General features: G+C 39.2%; 1 protein-coding gene across 1 annotated transcript in view; it reads right to left on the bottom strand.

Annotated features, from left to right (window-relative positions):
• Positions 1–21,638, bottom strand: part of unc13a (unc-13 homolog A (C. elegans)) — a 299,553-nt gene that overhangs the window by 111,918 nt on the left and 165,997 nt on the right. The window contains exons 14-16 of the mRNA XM_059992392.1: positions 8,552–8,623; positions 5,539–5,758; positions 2,772–2,999 (exon numbers count right to left, since the gene is read on the bottom strand). Of these exons, the coding sequence (XP_059848375.1) occupies positions 2,772–2,999; positions 5,539–5,758; positions 8,552–8,623 (520 nt within the window). The remainder of the gene's footprint in view (positions 1–2,771; positions 3,000–5,538; positions 5,759–8,551; positions 8,624–21,638) is intronic.

Below are 21,638 nucleotides of genomic sequence, written 5' to 3'. Positions count from 1 at the left end.
ACTGCTGCCGCAAGATCAATTTCATGACACACTGAACGTCAGTGATATTAAAGTCGGTTTTGATTTTGAGAGTAAGAAAGAAGGTTTGTAAGTGTTCAGAGTCTAAGGTGGAATGACTGATTTTCAGGTGAGGAAACAAGAACAGGAACAGCAGTAACTGAGAGGAGAAGTTACAGTGAAATATGGTTGAGATATTACTTGAAATGTGCAGTAAATCTAAGAATGACAGCTGTGAGAACTTTGAGTAATGGCGATATTAGTGGAAGCAGACAGCTTGGCAACAGTATTCTTGCATTGACAACTCAGGGAAAGTCACCAAACAGCCTCCGTGTCCAAACTGCCAAGCATATCTTAGAGCACAAAACGTAGGAGAATACTATACAGGAACACAACCCTCAGCTCACAATGTCTGTACCAAACATGTCGTTGCATTAAACTATATCGCTCCTGCCTGCATGATTAATATCCCTCCATTCACTGCATCTTCATTTATCTTACAGCATTTTAAATGTCTCTATCATAACAGCTTTCTCCAACTTCCTGGCAGCCTGTTCCAAGCACCCGCCACTCTGTGTAAAACAAAGCTTGCCATGAACATCTCCTTAAAACCTCTCTCACTTTAAATTCATGTCCCTCGGTACCTGACATTTCTAAACTTGGAAAATGGTTCTACTATCTAGGCCTCTCATGGTCTTATACACTTCTATTAGATCTCTCTTCAGTCTCTGACATCCAGAGGAAACAACCCAAGTCCGTTCAATCTTTCCTTAAGACACATAACTCCTAATCCAGGCAGCATTCTGGTAAATTTTTGCTAAGCCTCCACATCCTTCCTGTAAGTGCACACAATACTCCATTTCAGCCTTATCGAAGTTGCATATAGCTGTAAACCAACTTTCAGAATCAGAATCAAGTATATGATCTCTGCCATAACTGTGTGTTGTGAGATTTGTTTTGCAGCAGCAATACAGTACAAGACACAAAAACTACCTGAAATTACAAAAGTACATATATAGTGCAAAAGAGAGATAAATGTAATGTTCATGGATTCATGGACCATTCAGAAATCTGATGACAGAGAGGGAAGAAGCTGTTCTAAATAAAACAGTCTTCAGGCCCCTGTACCTCCTCCCTGATGGTAGTAATGAAAAGAGGGCACATCCAGGATAGTGAGGGTCTTTAATGATGGGTGTCACCTTCTTGAGGCACCACCATATGAAGATGTTCTCAATGGTTCCCTGATGTTATTGGATGAGTCTACACCCTCTTCAGCTTCTTTCAAACTTGTGCACTGGAGGCTCCACAGCAGGCTGTGATGCAACTATACAGAATGCTCTCCAAGTAACAAAAGTTTGGTGCCGCCTTGAACCTCAAATTCTGATCTGACAGTTTTACCTGGGATTCAGCCACAGAAGACCACCCCTTAGAAACAATAAATACTTGCAAGTGGCCTCAGACATCTATTATCCAATAGGTGTGTGGCATTACAATGCTATATAATCTACAAGCCTGTAATCAGAAGATAACACAAATACTTATGTGGCCTTTACCTAGCACTGGAAAACTGATAATCCAAAGAACCACTGCCAATTTAATTTCTTCTTTATTGCACTCATTGATGTAAAGCATCATAAGCCAGACTTTAGATAATGTAACAAATGCTGGAGGAACACAGCAGGTCAGCCAGCATCAATGGAAATGAATAGATAGTCAATGTTTCAGGCTGAGACCCTTCTTAAGATACTGTGCTGATTTAATTAGAATCATCCCTATGCTATGATTAAACAAAGATGGCATCTGTCATTAAGGACCCCCATCACCCAGAACATGTTCTCTTCTTATTGCTACCATGAAGGAGGTGGTACAGGAACCTGAAGAGACACACTCAACATTTTCCTCTCTGCCATCACATTGGTAAAGAACAATGAACCCATGACCACTACCTCACTAATTTTTCTCTCTTTTTTGCACTACCTGTTTAATTTAATTTTGTATATATATGTGTATATATAGTCATTTACATTTGTTTTATTACAATATATCGCAATGTATTTCTGCTGTAGAATAACAAATTTCATTACATATGCCAGTGATATTAAACCTGATTCTGAAATGCTAAGATATAATTCTCAAAGTTGAGTATCACATGGATTGTGATGCTCTACCACTGAAAATAACTGAGGATATATTAAGCAGAATCCAGCCAATGCAATCCTATTAGATTTATGAAACAAAAGTTTTGTAACTTTGTCAGGAATAGTTAGCATTATCTGCTAAGACACAGCTAGGCAAAGTAATTGTTAACAATACACCTGAATTATTTTCTATTCAGTCCATGATAGTTTTGAAACAATTTAAGCAGTCTCAGCAAAATTTGGTAATGTAGAATTAAAGAGGGCCATTGGGCTACCAAAATAATGTCACAGACACAAGGGAAAAATTTCATTTACAGTCCTGTATCCACTCAGCCAAAGACCCTCCATTTTACTGATGTCTGAGGAATTGTTGTAAACCAAGTTGGAAAACAAAATGAACTCAGAAACATCAAGGAGGCAAAACTAAATCATCAAGAGGAGGTAAATATTCTCCTCATTGCAATTTTTAGCAAATAACCTACTAAATCTTCAACATAATGCACTGTTGTAAAACTGTAACTTCAAAGGACATTTAGTACCAAAAAGTATTGGAGACCACTCCAATAACTTGTGCCAACTCTGAGTGGAAATTAAGAGAGTCAATATGCTTCCTTCAACAAAGCTGAAAGGGCCTACCAGTGATGCTGATTTTTGCTGACCATTTTGATGTACCATCCAGTACACTTTGTTTCACTGCCTTCATCTGTTGCACATGTACTGACTTAGCAAGTGCAAACACCTCTTGGATAAGTTCAAAGATTTCAGGCTTATTTCTCTCTCTTATTTTCATTCGGTCCTTTAGAACCATAATAATATTTTGTGTCCGATCTTCAGCTCCATGTTTAGAACTCTTTTCGGCAGCACCTGAAGGCAAGTTAGAAACAGTAGCTTTAGCATGCAAAAAAAGTTAAATGGCATTTTAAGTACATCAGAAGACTGCATTATTGGCTTATTAAACGATCAGCAAGATCTCAACCTTTGTAAATGATTTCAAATCATTTCTTTAGCAAGAATAGTTTGTTTTTAAATGTTGTATTTATATATGAGAAATAATCAATTAATCATGAATAGAGACACAACATTAATGTAAAGAGACTTGTAATATAGTACATCAGAGAATCAAAGTCTTTTTCATGATTTGCATCCATGATTTTCCAGACAGCTCACTCCCATTTTCAAGAGTTCAATCAATGGAAATAATAAATTGAAAATATACATCTGATTCAAAAGAGGTGAATTTCCTATCTCTTGTTGTAATTTGTAGGGCACATCCTTACTACTGTTTTGGGGTGTGAATACAGCTCCCATCAAGGTCTTTTTACCCTCGCGGTTCCTTAGCTCTAGTCACATTGATTCAACACCTTCCGACCCCAAGTCACCTTTCTGATGATCTGATTTCATTTTTTACCAGCACAGCAATGCCACCACTCCACCTTCCTGCCTGTCCTTTTGATACAATGTGTATCTTTGGACATTAAGTTCCCAGCTCTCAGTGATGCCTGCAACATCATACATGCCGATCTGCAACTGTACTACAAATTCATCTACCTTATTCCATATACTGCATGCATTCAAATACAACACCTTCAGTTCTGTATTCACCCTTTTCAATTTTGTCCACCTTTTACATTGTAACTCATTCTGTTGATTACAATTTTGCTCTATCAACAGGCTCTCCTCACTACTCATTGCCTGTTTGTAACCAGCTACTTCATCTTCAGCACTATTATCTACCTTTCCTACAACACTTCTTGAATTGAAATACATACAGCTCAAGGCATTAGTTGCACAATGCTCAACCTTTGGATTCCTCATTTTGTCTGAGGTCTTACCAACATCTGCCTCCACAATCTCCCCACTAACTGTTCTGGCACTCTAGTTCCCATCCCCCGCAACTCTAATTTAAGCCCCACCATGCAGCATTAACAAACTTTCCTGCTAGCATATTAGCCCCCTCCAGTTCAGGTGCAAACCGTCCCTTCTGTACAGGTTCCACCTTCACTGGGAGAGGGCCCAATGATCCAAAATCTTATCCTTTCCCTCCTACACCAACTCCTTGGCCACATATTAAACTGTATAATCTTCTTAGTTCTGGCCTCACTAGTCTGTAGGACAGGTAGCAATCTTGAGATCATGGCACTGGAGGTCCTGCCCTAATCACTTGTCTTATCCATGTCAATGGACTACAACCTCTGGCCCTTCACCCTTTCACTTAAGAATGCTGAGGACTCGATCTGAAATATCCCAGACCCTGGCACCTGGGAGACAACATATCATTCAGGAATCTTGTTCTTGCTCACAGAGACTCCCATCTGATCCCTTTTGCCACAGCGTGCCTCTTCCCCCCCCCCTTCTAAATTACAGAGGCAGACACAGTGCCAGAGACTTGCCCACTGTGACTTTGTCACTCCCCCCCCCCCCCCACCAACCAACAGTATCCAAAGTAATCTATCTGTTGTTGAGGGGGATGGCCACAGGGTGACTGCTCTGGCTTATTAATCGCTTTCCCATTCCTGGCTATGACCCAGGTTCCTGTGTCCTGCACTTGGGTGTAGCTACCTTTCTAATGTCCTATCTATTTGTGGAAGACCTAATCCTATTCTTACTTTCCAGAAATTGCTGCAAATTTTCTCCAAATGCAATTATGCTTTCCAACCTCTTACAAACAATAGATCTTTGACCAGCATCTGTGCTTTGCATAGCTTAAGTAATGTAGTTTGTAATAGTGTTTGGTTTTTCTATTTATGATCTGATCTTTGAAAACACTATGCTTCCTAATTAAACCCATGTGCCCAATTAACCTACTAACCTACTAACCTATTAACCTACTAATATCTTTGGAATGTAGAAAGAAATCAGTGCATCCACAGGAAACCCACATGGTTATGGGGAGAACACATAAACTCCTTACAGACAGTGGTAAAATTGAATCCACTTTGCTGGTGCTGTAATGCCCCCACATTGAGCGCTACTGAATTTATGTAAATTGTTCATTCTAAATATACTAAATATTACATCAAAACATACAAATTGAATCCTTACTCAATTTTAAAAATTCAAATAGAGCTGCATGATAGATAGTTCTAACAAAATTAATTTCAGTCGTAGTGATCATTTCAATATAACCATGAGGTACTCTCAGTGTGCTCAACAATACTGTGTGGAAACTGCATTTCTGCCTCACAAAAGAAATGGCTGCCTCAGCAAACCTGAAACATGAATATATTCCATTCAGCCTTCTGCTTCTCTCAAGTTGTACTACAAAACTATCAAGACTGAGCATACTATTTATGAGTACCTTCAAAATCAAAGAACATTTATCAGTATGAAAAGTGCTCTAAGAATAAGTTATTATTCTTATTAAAAAGCTCAAAATGAGGGAAAATCCACCCAAATGACTTACGCTGTAAACAATCGGCATTCAGAAGATCCTGACACTTTTCGTGACATTTGACCCCACATTCAGTGCAACGCATTCCCTGGCGAGCAATCCCCCACAACAAGCCTTCACATTCGTAACAATAGGTGGGAGTGGTTGCTGTCCACACTTCAAAATTGTGTGGCGTTGTGCAAGAGATTGGGTAGATTAAGGCTTGCAAGGTCTTCTTGTAAACATGGTTTTTCTAACAAACAAAAACCTTACATTAGTAAAAAAGGAGACATAAGAAACTGCAGATGCTGGAATGTGGAACAACAAACAATCTGCTGGAGGGCCTTGTAAGAAGGATGAGCTGGTAATGGAGAGGGTCCAGAGGAGATTCATGAGAATGGTCTGGGAATGAAAGGATTAACGTAGTGATGGCTCTGGACCTGTACTTGCTGGAGTGTGGAATTGGGTGTTTGGAGTGATCTCATTAAAACCTAATGAATATTGAAAGGCACAGAGAGAAGACATAAAGAGAATGTTTCTAATAATGTGGGGGGGGGGGGTCTAAGACCAGCAAGCACAGCCTCAGAATACAATGACGCACCTTTAGAACAGAGATAAGGAGGATTTTTTTTTCAGCCAGAGGGTGGTGAATCTGTGGAATTTGTTGCTAAAGATGGCTGTGGAGGCTAAGTCATTGGGTATATTTAAAGTGGAGGTTGATAGGCACTTGACTGGTAGGGAAGTCAAAGATTATGAGAAGGAGGCAGGAGAATGGGGTTGAGAGGAAAAATAAATCAGCCATGATTGGAGCAAAGTTGATGGACCAAATGGCCAAATCTGCTCCTGTATCTTATGGAACACCCATTGCTGCTTAACCCACAGCTCCTTCAGTAGATTGATTGTTTGTTTTACATTAATATTTTTTACAGCATGGGAGATCACAGCAAATGATGCTTCAGTGCTATATTAAAATATGTTCATCTCTTCTGGTTGCACTTTAGCTAGACCTTGCATTAGATTAACCCAGAATTTTAACCATGGCAGTGAGTATTGTGATGCCAGCTATGAAAAATTAACTTTGAAGGATTTTCAAATGAATACATCTATTCTTTTGCTATAATGATATTAAACTGATTAACGTCATGCATGGTGGGATAATCCACTGCATTGTGTGGCTACCCTTGCTTTTTATGCAAAACTTACTTTGTTTCCAGTATCAAAGCTTGAAAACAATAGCCATATTATACTGCAGTAAAGTTCTGTTCAACAATTTAGAATGCTATAACACAATAAACCTCCAATAATCCTGCATCATTAGGACTTCAGACTAAAAATTTTTCAGTACTTTTAATACACTTTTTTTATGATAAAGATAGTATAATAATCATTCTAATGAAACTGGTATTTTTAAAGGGAGTACCAGAAAAGGTACCCCAGTAAGCCAGGCACTGAATCATCAGAATTTCTGAACAATGTAACACTGGAGTATGGAAATTTTATTGCAAATTATCAAAAATGAATGCAAAATAAAATTGAGTTTTATAAAATTTTTGTGGAACATCAGATTTCTAAGTAAAGAAACTCATATACACTAATTTATGAAAAATACCTTGCCAAATGGCCATTAAATAAGATAATCAAAACACATTACAGTGGATTCTGGTTAATTGGGCCATCAATTAAATGGGGCAGCTGCTTATCTGGGACAATTCTTAAAGAACTAATACAAATCAAGAAATTAGCTGAGATTTTCTGTGTTTATTTGAGACACTATGTTGCTTAATTGGGACAGGAGACTATTGGCAAACAGCTTCTAACTAGTGTCACTTGTATGTGCTTGTATGGCCGTTAGTCACAACACCATGTTTCAAGCCATCAGTTTCTGAATAGTGTCAGTTGCTTGTGTTTGTGTTCAAAAGGCAGCGATTTTTGTCACTGAGAGTTGGCAAGAAATAAGCAGCAAGATAATTCAGAACTGTTTTCCTCACTGTCTTTTCAAGTGTTCAGGCTTGAAGATATCAGAAATGGCCATCAGTGAAAATTAAATGATTTCACTATTTTAACAAGTTAGAAACTATGAAGAATTTGAAGGCATCGGTCACCTTCAATGTTACATGAAAATAAAGATTTGGAAGATGCAATTGTCCGCAGCATTGTATGAAGGCAGACATACAGTCTTCACGGGTGATGGCTTCTCGCTCTTGGAACTTGCCAAGTGTCCCTATGGACAACCTGAATCCTCGCTGATGACACCAACCGAAGTGATTCAGGAAATCGGGAGACTGGAACATCAAGACAGAGACTGCAGCTGTCGGAGGCCTCTGCACTCAAGCAATTTATCTCTCTCTCACAATGGTGAGAGAGTGTGCTGGTTTTCAAGTTGAGAGAACACAAATAAGCAATGCTACACATTGTAACACTGAAATGGCAAGCTATTAGCCTCCTTACTTGCAGTGGCAGGAACAGTATCTCGTGTGAGCATGAGCGAGACAGCGAGAGCAAGAGCCTTTTGTGATGTTGAAGTGTTGGGATGGGCAGATGTTTTTGATGGACTCTAGAACATAGTCTCTGGGAGTATGTTATTGATTGCATGGTGATTGGTTGCGGCGGGGGGGGGGGGTCTGATACCTTTGTTGGAGCAAGTAGCAAGTTGATGCTTTTGCTGCTGCTTATGCATGGGAGGGGGACTTTGGTGTTCTAACGTTTTCTGTCATTTATTCTTTGGGATTTTTTCCTCTGTTTCATGGAGGTCTGTGAAGAGTAAGGATTTCAGGTTGTTTTCTGTATACATTCTCTGATATTAAATTGAACCATTGAACAGTCAAGTCTAAAGAAAGCAAAGGCATTGCTGAGGTAACACTTCATATCCCACACAATGTAGACTTGGGTTCTGTCATGTTCTTAATCATTTATTTGGTATAAAACAATTTCTTTTCCTAGCACAACAACTGATTCATGACCCTTTTACCTGTTGAAGAAAAGCATTATTGATTATTCAAAGAATACAATAAATTTGGCACAAAAATGATGTAGGGACTCATCTTACCAGTTCTTCGTCATTAAGAGTACGAGTTGCCAATGCAGAAGTGATGCCAGCTTTTCTTGACTGCACCAATGACTATATAAACAAGAGAATAAATTACCAGCACTTCAGAATACACAGCAACTAACACACTTACAATAGCTAGCATTACACAGGAAAGCTTTATAGGGAAACCAATTACCATCTCTTCCCTACCCACAAAAAGGAAGCAACATTGCTTATGTAGCCAGCAAAAATTAATCATTTAACAAATAAAGAATTCTACAAAAAGTATTTTAATTATGTATAAAACAAACTTGCTCAATGGATATTTTCTGATTAAAATAGTACAAATGGCATTGAGTGATAAGATTATTCAGAGATGAAATTTCCCTACAATCAGCTGAAGAAAACCAGGAGGCAGAAGCTTGATACTACCAGCATTTTATTGATTATACATTTAGTATATGAATATATTTCCATTAACTCATTAAAAAACATTGGGAAGAAATCAAAGGCAGTCAAACCCAAGGTAACTAGTTATACTGACTGCCTCATGATGCTTTCAGTATCTGTACACACTGTCATTTTTCAGAAGCAGTTCCATTTGTCCTAGAAGCCTCCAAATAAAACACCTTTGTAATTAATTATATTCCAGGAAGTATATCATGGAAGAAAAATGTTGATGAAACAATGGGGCATGCAAGAATTGAGAAGATGCAAGTTCCAGCAGTTATTAAATGTTATTCAGCATGTTAAAAAATACTCATATTGGTGTTACAAAGATGATTTTCAACATTTGCTGGTATTTAAACCATATTTAAAGAATATCATTAAACAGCTTCACTGGCACTTGCTCGTTCGTTGAGAAAGCAATGTTGCTGTCCTTATAACCTAAATAATTGTACACAAAATGGCAAGAGACGATGTAATTAGAAGTGGAAGTGCATGAACCTTGAACCAAGATGATCCAACTAACAGAGATACAAATTGGTAAGGGTCTTCATAGGCAAAGCTGAAAGTTTCAATATATATTCTCTTTCTAGTTAGGCAATGCGTCATTAACACTAACAACTCACTAATAAAAATAAAGTCCATCAGATTCTGGACTAGGTTCACAAAAAGTCTCTTCTTACTCCACTCTTAACAATAACATTTCCAGCATTTTGTTACAACAGGATTTGGATCATATATTTTCTTCAGAATTTACATTTCTGATATCAGGATTCTGAATGACAAATTTACAGATGACACCAAGATTGTGATGTAGTAGACTGCGAGGAAGGTTATCATAGCTTGCAGTGAGGATCTTGACCAGCTGATAATATGGACAGATGGAATTTAATGCAGACAAGTACAAAGTACTGCACTTCGGTAGGACCAACCAGGATAAGTCTTACATTGTGAATGGTAGGGCATTGTGGAGTGTGCTAGAACAACAGGATTTGGGAATCCAGGTCCATAATTTCGTTGAAGGTGGTATCACAGGTAGAAAGGGTTGTAAAGAAAGCTTTTGGCACATTGGCCTTTATAAATCAAAAGTTTTGAGTACAGGACATTGGATGTTACATTGAAGTTGTATAAGGTTTGTTGAGGTCTAATATGAAGTATTGTGTTCAGTTTTGGGCACTTACGTACAGGAAAAATTTAAATAAAGCTGTAAGAGTACAGCAAACATTTACAAGGATGTTGCTGTGTCCAGAGAATCTGAGTTATAAGGGAAGATTGAATAGGTTAGGACTTTATTCCTTAGAACAGAGAAGATTGAAAGGATAGATTGACAGAGGTATACAAAATTATGAGGAGTACAGAAAGGGCAAGTGAAAGCAGGCTTTTTCCACTGAGGTTGAGTGGTACTATAACCAGAGGTCATTGGTTAAGGGTGAAAGGTGAAAATTTTAAGGGGAATATAAGAGGAAATTTCTTCACTGAGAGGGTCGTGAGAATGTCAAAAGAGCTGCCAGCACAAGTGGTGCAAGTGAGCTTAATTTCAATGTTTAAAAGAAGTTTGGACAGGTACATGGAGGGCTATGGTCCCAAAGCAGGTCAATGGGAGTAGGGATTTTCAGCACCGACTAGAGGGGGTGAAGGATTTGCATCTGTGCTGTACTTTTCTATGATTCTATAATATGTAGCATTAGAAATGTTATTTAGGCTCTAAGATTCCTTCCTACTGTAAATTTCAAGCACTGCTACTAAACAATCAATATTGCCTATGGGGATTCATGTCACACTTATATGTTCTGGTTTAGTTCAATTTAGTTTGGTTCATTGGCTGTTCATCACTACCAGATCTCATCAGACCTAGAGAAGACCACATATAAAGCACTTACCATAGCCTGCACAAAGTGAATGCAATGATGAAATAAATTACAAAACATTAATACACGGATTCAAAACACATCAAAGGTTTCACATTATACACAAACCACAAGGTCAGTTATCATGGACATCATTGGCAAGTTAGAAATACTTTTTTTGTGTTCACATATCAAAACCTAGGCCATTTATTTATAGTCCACATGCTTTTGTTTCTATTGACAATTATGGAATTGAAAAAAAATTAAGTGTTTCTCTAATTATCTTCTAATTCATTATAGAGTAATTCTTTGTTGTATTATAGGTGAATCTTCTATTCAATGCTGTACTGTACGTTTAATTAATTTGAAGTATTTTACTTGGAAGATAAAACCTCTACTACCTAGAGAGATTTATTAGGTCCTTAAAATGTCTCTGTTTGGTGTACAGTTAATTGGGCCATCGGTTAATCGGGGCAGTCACTAATTTGGGATAACTCTTAAAGAACAAAAACTAACATACAGCAATTAGCACAATGCTTTATGATGCTAGTGACCCAGGCCCAATTTCAACAGTCTGTAAAGCGTTTGTATGTTCTCCCCATAACCATGCGAGTTTCCTCGAGGTGCTGACTTCCTCCCACATTCCAAAGATGTATAGGTCAGTGGGTGCAAATGGGCAACACAGGCTCATTAGGCTGAAAGGGCCTGTTTCCATGCTGTATCCCTCAACAAAAATAGCATCTCTAGATAAAAATAATTTTCTAAAAAAGCAAAACAAAACTGATAAATATGAGACCAGAAACCTACAAAAAAGTGTAATTACATTGGGGAATGAGAAACATTGTTAGACATGGGTGGAATAACCAGTAATGTTTGTGTGGTCACAGCAGGGTGTTAAGCAGTGCTCCTGTCTACTGGTACCAAGTTAAGATTGTCATCTATGGCCTTTTAAGAATGTTACAACTTTTAAGAATCAGTTTTTTTTATAAATACCCTTGCTGAATCCATGCGGAAATGTCAATGTTAGAGCTAAAAATGCAATGTGGTAGAAGAAAAGTGTTGTTCTTCGATTATGGAATTCAGTTCCATCAACTTCAACATAGCAAGTTCAGAAGCAGGCCACAACTACATTGCATATTTAGCCATAGCAACTATGAATGTACATCTATTGCTTATTTGTTTTCTACTTTTACCCCCACAGAAATCAACAGTTTGCCAGGTGAAAATTACGTCATAATCCTTTGTTCAATATTACAGCTTTGTTTGCAATCTAACCTATTGGACTCGTATTTGTTTTCTTCAAATTTAACCTCAGCTAAACAGTTTTCAAAATCTGAACTGCTGGTCCAAACAACAAAATAATAACATTTTTCGTTGTCAGCCCTACTCATCCAAATACACTGATATCAAACAGATAAAAACCCACTGATATTTTTTGCAAGTAGTATTTGCATTTTAAGTTTAGTGCTTTAATTATTTATGATTTATCTGAGGAGGTATGAATGCCCATGAGAATGACACGTCCACAACCATCACAATTTTATGCATCTACATTAATTAACTCAGCCAGACATTATGCATGAGTGATCTAGAGAGAAGCATATGGAAAAAGCTACAGTAAGAATCTTGAGTGTAAAAGGATGGCTCATGGAGTTAGATACAAGTCATGAAGTCTTCAAACAGAAAGAGAAGCTAGGCATTTAGTATCATTATAAGAGGATGCTATTGCTGTGAATTACTTGAACAATATTTGAATAATAGTGTTCATCCAAACTAATTAACATACTACAGAAGCAACAGTTCATCACTGTGGTGTACTGAACACTAATTTTGCCACTTATTTAGAAAGTAAGTTGTGTCTCACTACATGTACTAATAAACAATCAAGTTGCATGTTTTACTGTAAAATATTTTAACACTAACATATTGAGGACCTTGAGCTGATCTGCATAAAGTCCTCATTTAAATTTTATACCACAGCAGTGGCTTTTAAGTTGAATCCTAATGAAAGGGCTTAATTGCGGCAAAACAGTAAATACCTGTAATCATTTAACTTTTGTAAACATATATTGACTTATTCAGTAGCCCATTAGCTTCTAAGTGTTAAGTTCTACAGGGAGTGTTCAGAATAACTACCGTCAAATTAAGCACAATTTTCAAACAAATCTCCTGTGGAAACAACTTTACTGGCCCTTGATCACTAATGGATGCTTCGTTTAATACATCTACTGTATGCCTTATCAACATGAGCCAACCTTATGATTATAGTGTTGCACACAACTAGTACCTTCCAAAAAGAGCTTTTGTTCAAATTTTCCATGAGACATAATCACAAACATTTGTTATGTTAAAATACTCATATCTTGAATGGGTAATGCAACTCTGCCAAATGAAATTAGTTTCTCATTGCAACAAGAAACAACTTTTAAAGCCAAAATTTAAGATCATTTGACATACAAAAGATGTTATACATCCAAATAATTAATCTCAACAGTTCACTTCATTATTGATTTTTTCTCAATCTCTCACCTCAATTCCCTGTTCTACCATGTGCCATTTCCTACCTTACGGTCAGAAAAGAGATATCCTGAATTTCTCCCTCTGAACAGCTAACTTGGATTATAAAAACATATACATACCCAATAGTACAACATTTTGTGTAGTTTGGAGAGCCACAAATACATTATCTATCACAGAGTCTTGAAAACACAGTAAATACCATAGGTGAAAACTGTGCTTTACCACCTTGCAATTTTTTAAAGTAATATTTTAATGAAATAAGTATTTCAAAAATGTTTGTTAATTACACTGACTTCAAATATAATCGTGTTATTTAAAAAGAGGTCCACAAATGTAAATCTTTAGAAATGTTAAATCAATTAAATTTTGAATTGAATACTGAAATAGACTATATAGAATGAGTACATTTAATTGCTCACTTTATTACCTTGCTCCGTTAGCCATACTGAATTTTAGTGCTGTGATTTGACAGATCAAAGAACAAAACATTACTGCTTATTATGTACACCTGTAGTGTTAGCACAATTGAAATAAGGTACATATACTCCAAGAACAAATAAGTCCAACAAATCTAAGTACAAGGTTTAATTCTCTATATTAAATAGAATCATTTAAATGCCAACCCTAACCACACACTTGACATTTTTATTTAAAAGGGTGGCAGATAGTACAGAATAGATATTATGCTTGAAAAAGTTGTAATAATTACCTCAGTTTTACCATCACCTTGTGTTATGGAGTAAAGGTTTTGCACTTATCCTCTCAATATTTTTCTTTTTAATCATATCACCCCTATTGAGGTACAGGCCGCTGACAGCAGCTTGCCAGATTCCTCCATTCCGGGCTGTTACTTCAAGTCATCCCTGTGTACCTAGCCCAGCTTCAACACCCCTATCCCAGGGATGAGGTCTTTGGAGCTTCTTTTCCATTTGTGTCGCACAGTTTCAAGCCCTTTGCCCAACCCTCCTCCTTTCGCAGCTGGGCTTGGGACTGTACATAGCAGAGTTAATCCTCTCCATACTGGGGACATGTGTCTTTTGGCAATCACCATACAACTGGGCAGGTGTGCACGCCAACCATGGATTAGAATGTGATCTGGTTCATTCTCTGGAAAAATCATTGTGCAGAGTTTCTCCTGACTTTGGTTCTTTAACCTATGGATCTATGCTCACTATATTCAGGATAGAAACTGGAAAAAGTTCATGATACCCATTAACAAGGAAGGCCCTTAAATAAAAAATGTCAGGAACAGTTAATACCCCTCAACCACCAGGCTCTTAAACCAGAGCGGATAACTCCATAGTCCTCATCACCAACCTGCTAATAAGCTCTCCGGGACTTGTAGCCAAGATTCTTAGGTTCACCTCACTCAAACACAGTCAACATGTGCAAGCCTCATACCACTATCTCACAGTTTGCATACCCTGCTAGGTACTCTTTGCAGACAGCCACGTTATTAGGAGACTGATAGCGGCTCACAATCCCACCACTACCACTCTCACTGTTACCCAACAATCAGCCGAAACAGTACAGATGGCAGCCAGGTCTCAAGGTTATCCTTCAATGCCTTTTCCACTAAGTATCAACAGTCTTCATGCAAACATTGAAGCATTAGGACAAATAAAGCATGAAGTGATTGAGCTCGAAATGAGCCTGTCAGTTTAATTAGTTGATGCCTCGATGCAAAATTTTGATTTTTAAGTGTCACTTGATTACATTATGAGCCACTCAAAAATGCTGGAGGAACTCAGCAAGTCAAGCAGCATCTGTAAAGAGGAATAAGAGTCAATATTTCAGGCTGAGACCCTCCACCAGGACTGGTAAAGAAAAGGTAAGAAGCCAGAATAAGGAGGTGGGGGAGGGAGGGCGGGCAAAGAGTACAAGCGGGAAGATGATAGGTGGAAAAGGTAGAGAGCTGAAGAAGAAAGAATCTGATAGGAGAGGAGAGTGGAATATGGGAGAAAGGGAAGGAAGAGGGACACCAGAGGAAATAATAGGCAGGTAAGGAGAAAGGGGTAAGAGGGGAGACAGAATGGGGAATGGAAAAGGAGAGGAGAAAGGGGGAGAAATAACAAAAAGCTGGAGAAATTGATGTCCATGCCGTCAGGTTGGAGGCTACCCAAACAGAATATGAGGTGTGGTCTGAGAGTTGCCTCATTGTGGCAGCAGAGGGGGCCATGTACTGATATGTTGGAATGGGAATGGAGAGTGGAATTAAAATGGTTGGCCACTAGGAAATCCACCCTGTTGTGCATGGAGCAAAGATTTCTCCAACTTATGGTAATTTCTCCCTACTCCTCTGGCAGAATCTTGTATGTCAACCTTCATTCTGAGCTTGTGATAGTTGGCAACAGAGGAAAAGAAAGAATAGTGAATTAGTATCACAATTGAAGGAGCTGTTCATGGATAAGTTAGCCAGAAAGGGGTTAAGGTTGACTTCCTTTTTCCTCCGGCTCTATGTTTTTTGTGTTTATTGCTGTTCACTCATAATGGCTCAATTTCTCACCAATTAAATCAATGAGGGTGACCCCCCCCCCCCACCTTGATCATTGCTGCTGCAGGAAGGTGCAGGGACTTGGACCTTGGGCAAGGTTTGAGCAGTGCAGTTTGTGGATCGGACTCGTTTTGGGGGAGTCTGCAGTTCATGTTGCATGTGTTTCTGGTTGCTATTTTGTTCAATTTTTGATCAGGGCAAACTGGCTCTGCATTCTATGAAAGCAGACAGTGCTTAGTTGATCTGAACTAAACTGAACATTCCCAGACTGTTTCAAGAACTCTATGGTTTGATGTTTAATATTGTGTGTTATTTGTATATTTTATGCAGTTTGCACAATTTGTTTGTTTTTTTGTGCACTGGGTGCTTGATATCTTCTTGGAACAGGTTCCATGGTGTTTCTTTTTTCCATGGCTGTCTTGAAGAAGACGTCTATCAGGGTTGCACTTTGATAATAAATGTAATTTGAATCTTTGAATGACAAGGACGAGCTGAATCACATGCCCCTACTCTACTAAGTGATGTATGATTCCTTCAGAGTGGCACAGACAGCAGAAGTACTTTTTTGGCACAAGGACAGTCTGGCTTTGTTGGAAGCATGCTGTTCACAGGCTGTTGAATTAACAGTGGAGTCATAAACCACCTCATTAATGGAATACTCTTGCCGACTAGCAATCATGCTTTGGCTTGTTATCACTTTCACATTGAGATGGCACTGGAGACTGTTAAAGGCATTGTGGCTACTGCCAAGATACTAAGCACTGATCAGCATGTACAGACTGGTCATACACAATCTTTTTTTCCCCCTGAATGTTGTGGGAGTGGAACAGTTTTCATTTACTGTATTTCTCAGGCTTCACACATGGCATTCTCAGTGACCCATGTGAAGTGAACAATTCTTTTTACAGCGGGAAATCTGGAAATCTGCATATTCACTCCACTGCAACACACAAAATACTGGTGGAAATGAGCAGGTCAGGAAGAGAGAAATAAAGAGTTGAAGTTTCAGCCAAGAATCTTCATCAGGAATGGAAAGGAAGGGGGAAGAAGCCAGAAAAAGAAGATGGGGAAAGGGGGAGGAGTACAAGCTGGCAGGTGATAGGTGAAGGTGAGGGGAAAGTGCATAGGTGAGAGAGTGGGATTAAGTGAGAAACTGGGAGGTGATGGGTGGGCCAAAAAAAGCTAAAGGGCAGTGGAGTGAAGTATTCATTTCACTGCTGCCCTTTGGCACGGATGAAATATGGTCAACTTCCTTTGAACAGAATACAGTGAGTGAATACTTTAAGATATTGCAAAGTGCAACTGAAGTGTGGAACCAATCCAAAAGCTCCCATTAATCACTACAAATGTGGTCTTCACTCTACAATGAGACTAATGTATCTGCAGTACAAGATTTCAATGAGGGAATTCTCTCTCCCTTCCATATACCCATGCGCTATGGACCTCTTTAGATGGATATGGCCTCTCACTGAGCCTGAAAACACATACCACCAGGTTCCAGACTGCAGTTATAAGACCTAATATAATAAGCGGGACCTCTTAATCTACTTCATTACAGATTTGCATCTTATTGTCAACCAGCACTGCACTTTATTTTGCATGCCATCCATAGATCACTTCAGCACATCAATGCATTGATATTGTACAAGGGAAAACAAAAGTTTTTCACTGTAACTCAATAAACATGACAATAATAAACCAGTTTACACATTTATCCTTTCCTCTTCATCAGTGGATGACTACTTAGCATCTTGGCAGTAGTCGCAATGCCTGTTCTGCCATCTGTGTGTGAGCCTCACACACTTTTTCTCCAGGCATGTGGCATTATCAAAGAATTTTTGTTGATATGGTCAAATCAAGGAACAACTGGTTCATGGAATTAAATTATTTACTATCTGTAACATAACTCACAAAGACATGGATAATATAAATGAATTTGAAAACAAACCCTATTAAAACTGCAGTAACTTTCATCGGGAGTTTATTAATGGTGAATGTGATTCCTTTAAGCAACAGAAGCCAAGGGTACTTTCTGTTGCTAAATGCTTGTTCAGCTCTACAAGAGTAAGAGAAACCACTATATCATGCCTCAAATAACTGCACTGGCATCAAATCCACCTCTCACTGCCTGAAATACAGATCTGAATAAACTCCATACCACCAGTGGGTAATGGCCATATTTGCTCTCCCTTAGGGAATACGACAGAGACCACAAAAGGGCAAGTGTGTATTAAAATAATTTCAGCACATAGACGTGCCTGAAAAAACGTAAGTTAAGCCAATGTTTGAAACTTAAAACTCTCAAAATTTTAAGGTTTATAGATGGATATAAGTGTTAGTTTCTAGTGTATTAACACATCAAAAATTGCTTCCCAAAACCCTTTCTATTACTATGACTAACAAACTTGACCTCATACAAATTATTTTTGGAAAGCTAATTCACCTACCACCTTTGAACCAGATGGTGATTTTCTAACTAGCTAGAAAATAGGAATGGGTATGTCTGCTGTTACTCTAAAGTAGCTGAATCTGTATTGTAAAGAACCAGGTATACCAGCCTGAAATACAAATCCACAATATTGAAATAATGGAATAATTTTCTATCTAATGACAATAAGTGGGCAAGAAATCCAGTTCTAACAGAAAATTCTGCATCAGGTTTAACACCTTTAATTATACCAGCACAACTTCAGTGCATTTTGGGTGTAATATTAAACTGAACCCAGGGAATAGGAAGCAGGATTAGGCCATTTGACTCTTCATATCTGTTCTATTATTCAATATCATAGATTATTTTATATCCTAGGACTGTTTTGCTGCAGTAACCCCATATACTTTAATATCAAAAACTATTTATCTCTGTCTCAAACAAGCTCAGCAACTGAACCTTCATTGTCCACCCTAGTGGAGAATGGCAACAGTTCACTAACCTCTCAGAGGTTACTCTACCTGCCCTGAATAGCTGACTTACTTAAGTTTGGTTCTAGAATTAAGCAAACATTAATTCCACATCTACCCTACCTAGCCCCAGTAACCTGAATCAGTAACTTGCATGTGTGAAAAAACACAAAATGCTGGCAGAACTCAGCAGGCCAGACAGCATCTGTGGGAGAAGGTAATAACAACTTTTCGGGCCAAAATCCTTCATCAGGAGTGAAGTAACATGGGATGGTCAAGGGGGTATAAGAAGTGGGGGGAGGGATAAAGTAGAGAGCTGGGAAGTGATAGGCTGGAGGGAAATGGGTTAGGGGGAAGGTGGAGAATTATGGGAAATAAAAGAGAAAGAAAGGTAGGGCTGGGGGGAGAGATTATAGTGAGGGGGGAGAAAGAGAAAGAGAGCCAGACTAAAATAATAGATAGGGATGGGGGTAAGGGTGGGGGGCAGGGGGATCAATGGAGGTCAGTGAGTTGGATGCTCATGCCGGCAGGAAGGAGGCTACCTAGGCGGGAGATAAGGTATTGCTCCATCGACCTGCGTGTGGCCTCATCTTGACGGTAGAGGAGGCCATGGACAAACATGTCGGAGTGGGAGTGGTCTGTGGAATTGAAGTGTGTGGCCACAGGGAGATCCCGCCACTGCTGGAGGACTGAACGCTGGTGTTCGGCGAAACGGTCTCCCAGTCTGCGGCAGGTCTCCCCAATGTATAAATGGCCACATCGGGAGCACTGGATACAGTATATCACCCCAGTTTACTCACAGGTGAAGTGGTGCCTCACCTGAAAGGACTGTCTGGGGCCTGGGATGGTGGTGAGGGAAGAAGTGTGGGGGCAGGTGTAGCACTTCTTCCGTTTGCAGGGATGAGTGCCCAGAGGGAGGATGGGGGGGGGGATGAATGGACAAGGGAGTCGCGTAGGGAGCGATCCCTGTAGAAAGCCGAGAGTGGGGGGGAGGGGAAGATGTGTCTGGTGGTGGGATCACGTAGGAGGTGGCAGAAGTTATGGAGGATTATGCGTTCGATCTGTAGGCAGGTAGGGTGATAGGTGAGGACCGGGGGACTCTATCCCTGGTGGGCTGGCGGGGGGATAGGGTGAGGGCAGAGGTGCGTGAAATACGAGAGACGCGATGGAGGGCAGAGTTGATAGTGGACGAAGGGAAGCCCCTTTCTTTAAAAAAGGAAGACATCTCCTTTGTCCTAGAATGAAAGGCCTCATCCTGAGAGCAGATGCGGCAGAGGCAGAGGAATTGAGAGAAAGGGATAGCATTTTTGCAGGAGACAGGGTGGGAGGAGGAATAGTATAGGTAGCTGTGGGAGTTAGTAGGTTTGTAGTAGACGTCGATGGATAGGGTGTCTCCAGAGACAGAAAGATCTAGAAAGGAGAGGGAGGTGTCGGAAATAAACCAGGTGATCTAGAAAGGGGAGGGAGGTGTCGGAAATAGACCAAGTGATCTAGAAAGGGGAGGGAGGGAAAGGGCCTGTTGAGTTCTGCCAGCATTTCGTGTTTTTTAATTTATTTACAGTATCTGCAGATTCACTCGTGTTGCACTTGCATGTGAGATATTTTTATATTTATCTTATCTACTCATCTTATTGCCACTCCAAAAGAGAAATACTTTAACCCTAAAAACCAGTTTTACAAAAATATATTGTGAACTTGACTTTATTCATTAATATGATGTGTGCCATACAAAGACTGACACATTTAGGAGTGAGGCAAGATTTGTTCCCACAGAAGATGATTAATCTGTATACTTCACTACCACAGAAGGCTGAGGAGATGAAACTGCTGTATTTGAGAAGGAAATAAGATGCATTTCTAGACACAAAGGGTCAAGGAGTGTGGGAGATTGTGGGCTTCCTTACACTAATCTCTGCCTTGAACAAACTCAGTAACTGGACCTTCACAACCACAGAATAACCACAGCAGTATTGAATGGTGGACCATGCATGAAGGGCTGAATAGACTATGCCTGCTTTGAGGTGTCAATGATTTGATCCTACTCAAGTTATGTGGAATAGGAGAAATTAAGACCATAGGAGCAGAATTAGGCCATTCAGCCCATCAAGTCTACTCTATCATTCGATTATGGATTATTATCCCTCTCAACCCTATTCTCATGACTTCTCCCTGTAACCTTTGACACCCAGACTAATCAAGAGCCTAACAATCTTTGCTTTAAATATACCCCATGACTTGGTCTCCACATTACTTGTTAATAATATTTGCTATTAAACAAGTTACATACTCACTATAAAATCTGCACATGCAACATTGAATATGAAGCAGCTGGGCCCAAACCTGAACACAATCTATATGACTCTGAATAGAACAGGGAAAAGGGAGGGAAAAAATACCAGGAGAAATTATAAAGATTACATCTTTGTCATTCGCAAGACACAATGGCTCTTCCTGCAGCCCTGTATCAAATTGAATTGATTTTATTTCTTATATCCTTCACATACGCGAGGAGTAAAATTCTTTGTTACATCTGTCACAATGTACAAATTATAGTAACTTGTAATAAATAGTATGTACAGTAAGATATACAAAAGAACAGTCAATATAGCTTAGAAATACAACTGTGTCAGAGTGAATTAATCAGTCTGATGGCCTTGAGGAAGAAGTTGCCCCAGAGCCTGTTGGTCCCAGCTTTTATGTTTCCCAGACGGTAGCAGCTGGACCAGTTTGTGGTTGGGGTGACTCCGGTCCCCAACGATCCTTTGGGCCCTTTTTACTCAACTGTTTCTGTAAATATCCCGAATAGTGGGAAGTTCACATCCACAGATGCACTGGGATGTCCGCACCACTCTTTGCAGAGCCCTGCGATTAGGGGAAGTATAGTTCCCATATCAGGCCG

This window comes from Hypanus sabinus, chromosome 16, assembly GCF_030144855.1.
Source record: "Hypanus sabinus isolate sHypSab1 chromosome 16, sHypSab1.hap1, whole genome shotgun sequence".
In the NCBI taxonomy this organism is placed as follows: domain Eukaryota; kingdom Metazoa; phylum Chordata; class Chondrichthyes; order Myliobatiformes; family Dasyatidae; genus Hypanus; species Hypanus sabinus.
This window is presented reverse-complemented; position numbering and strand designations above follow the sequence as displayed.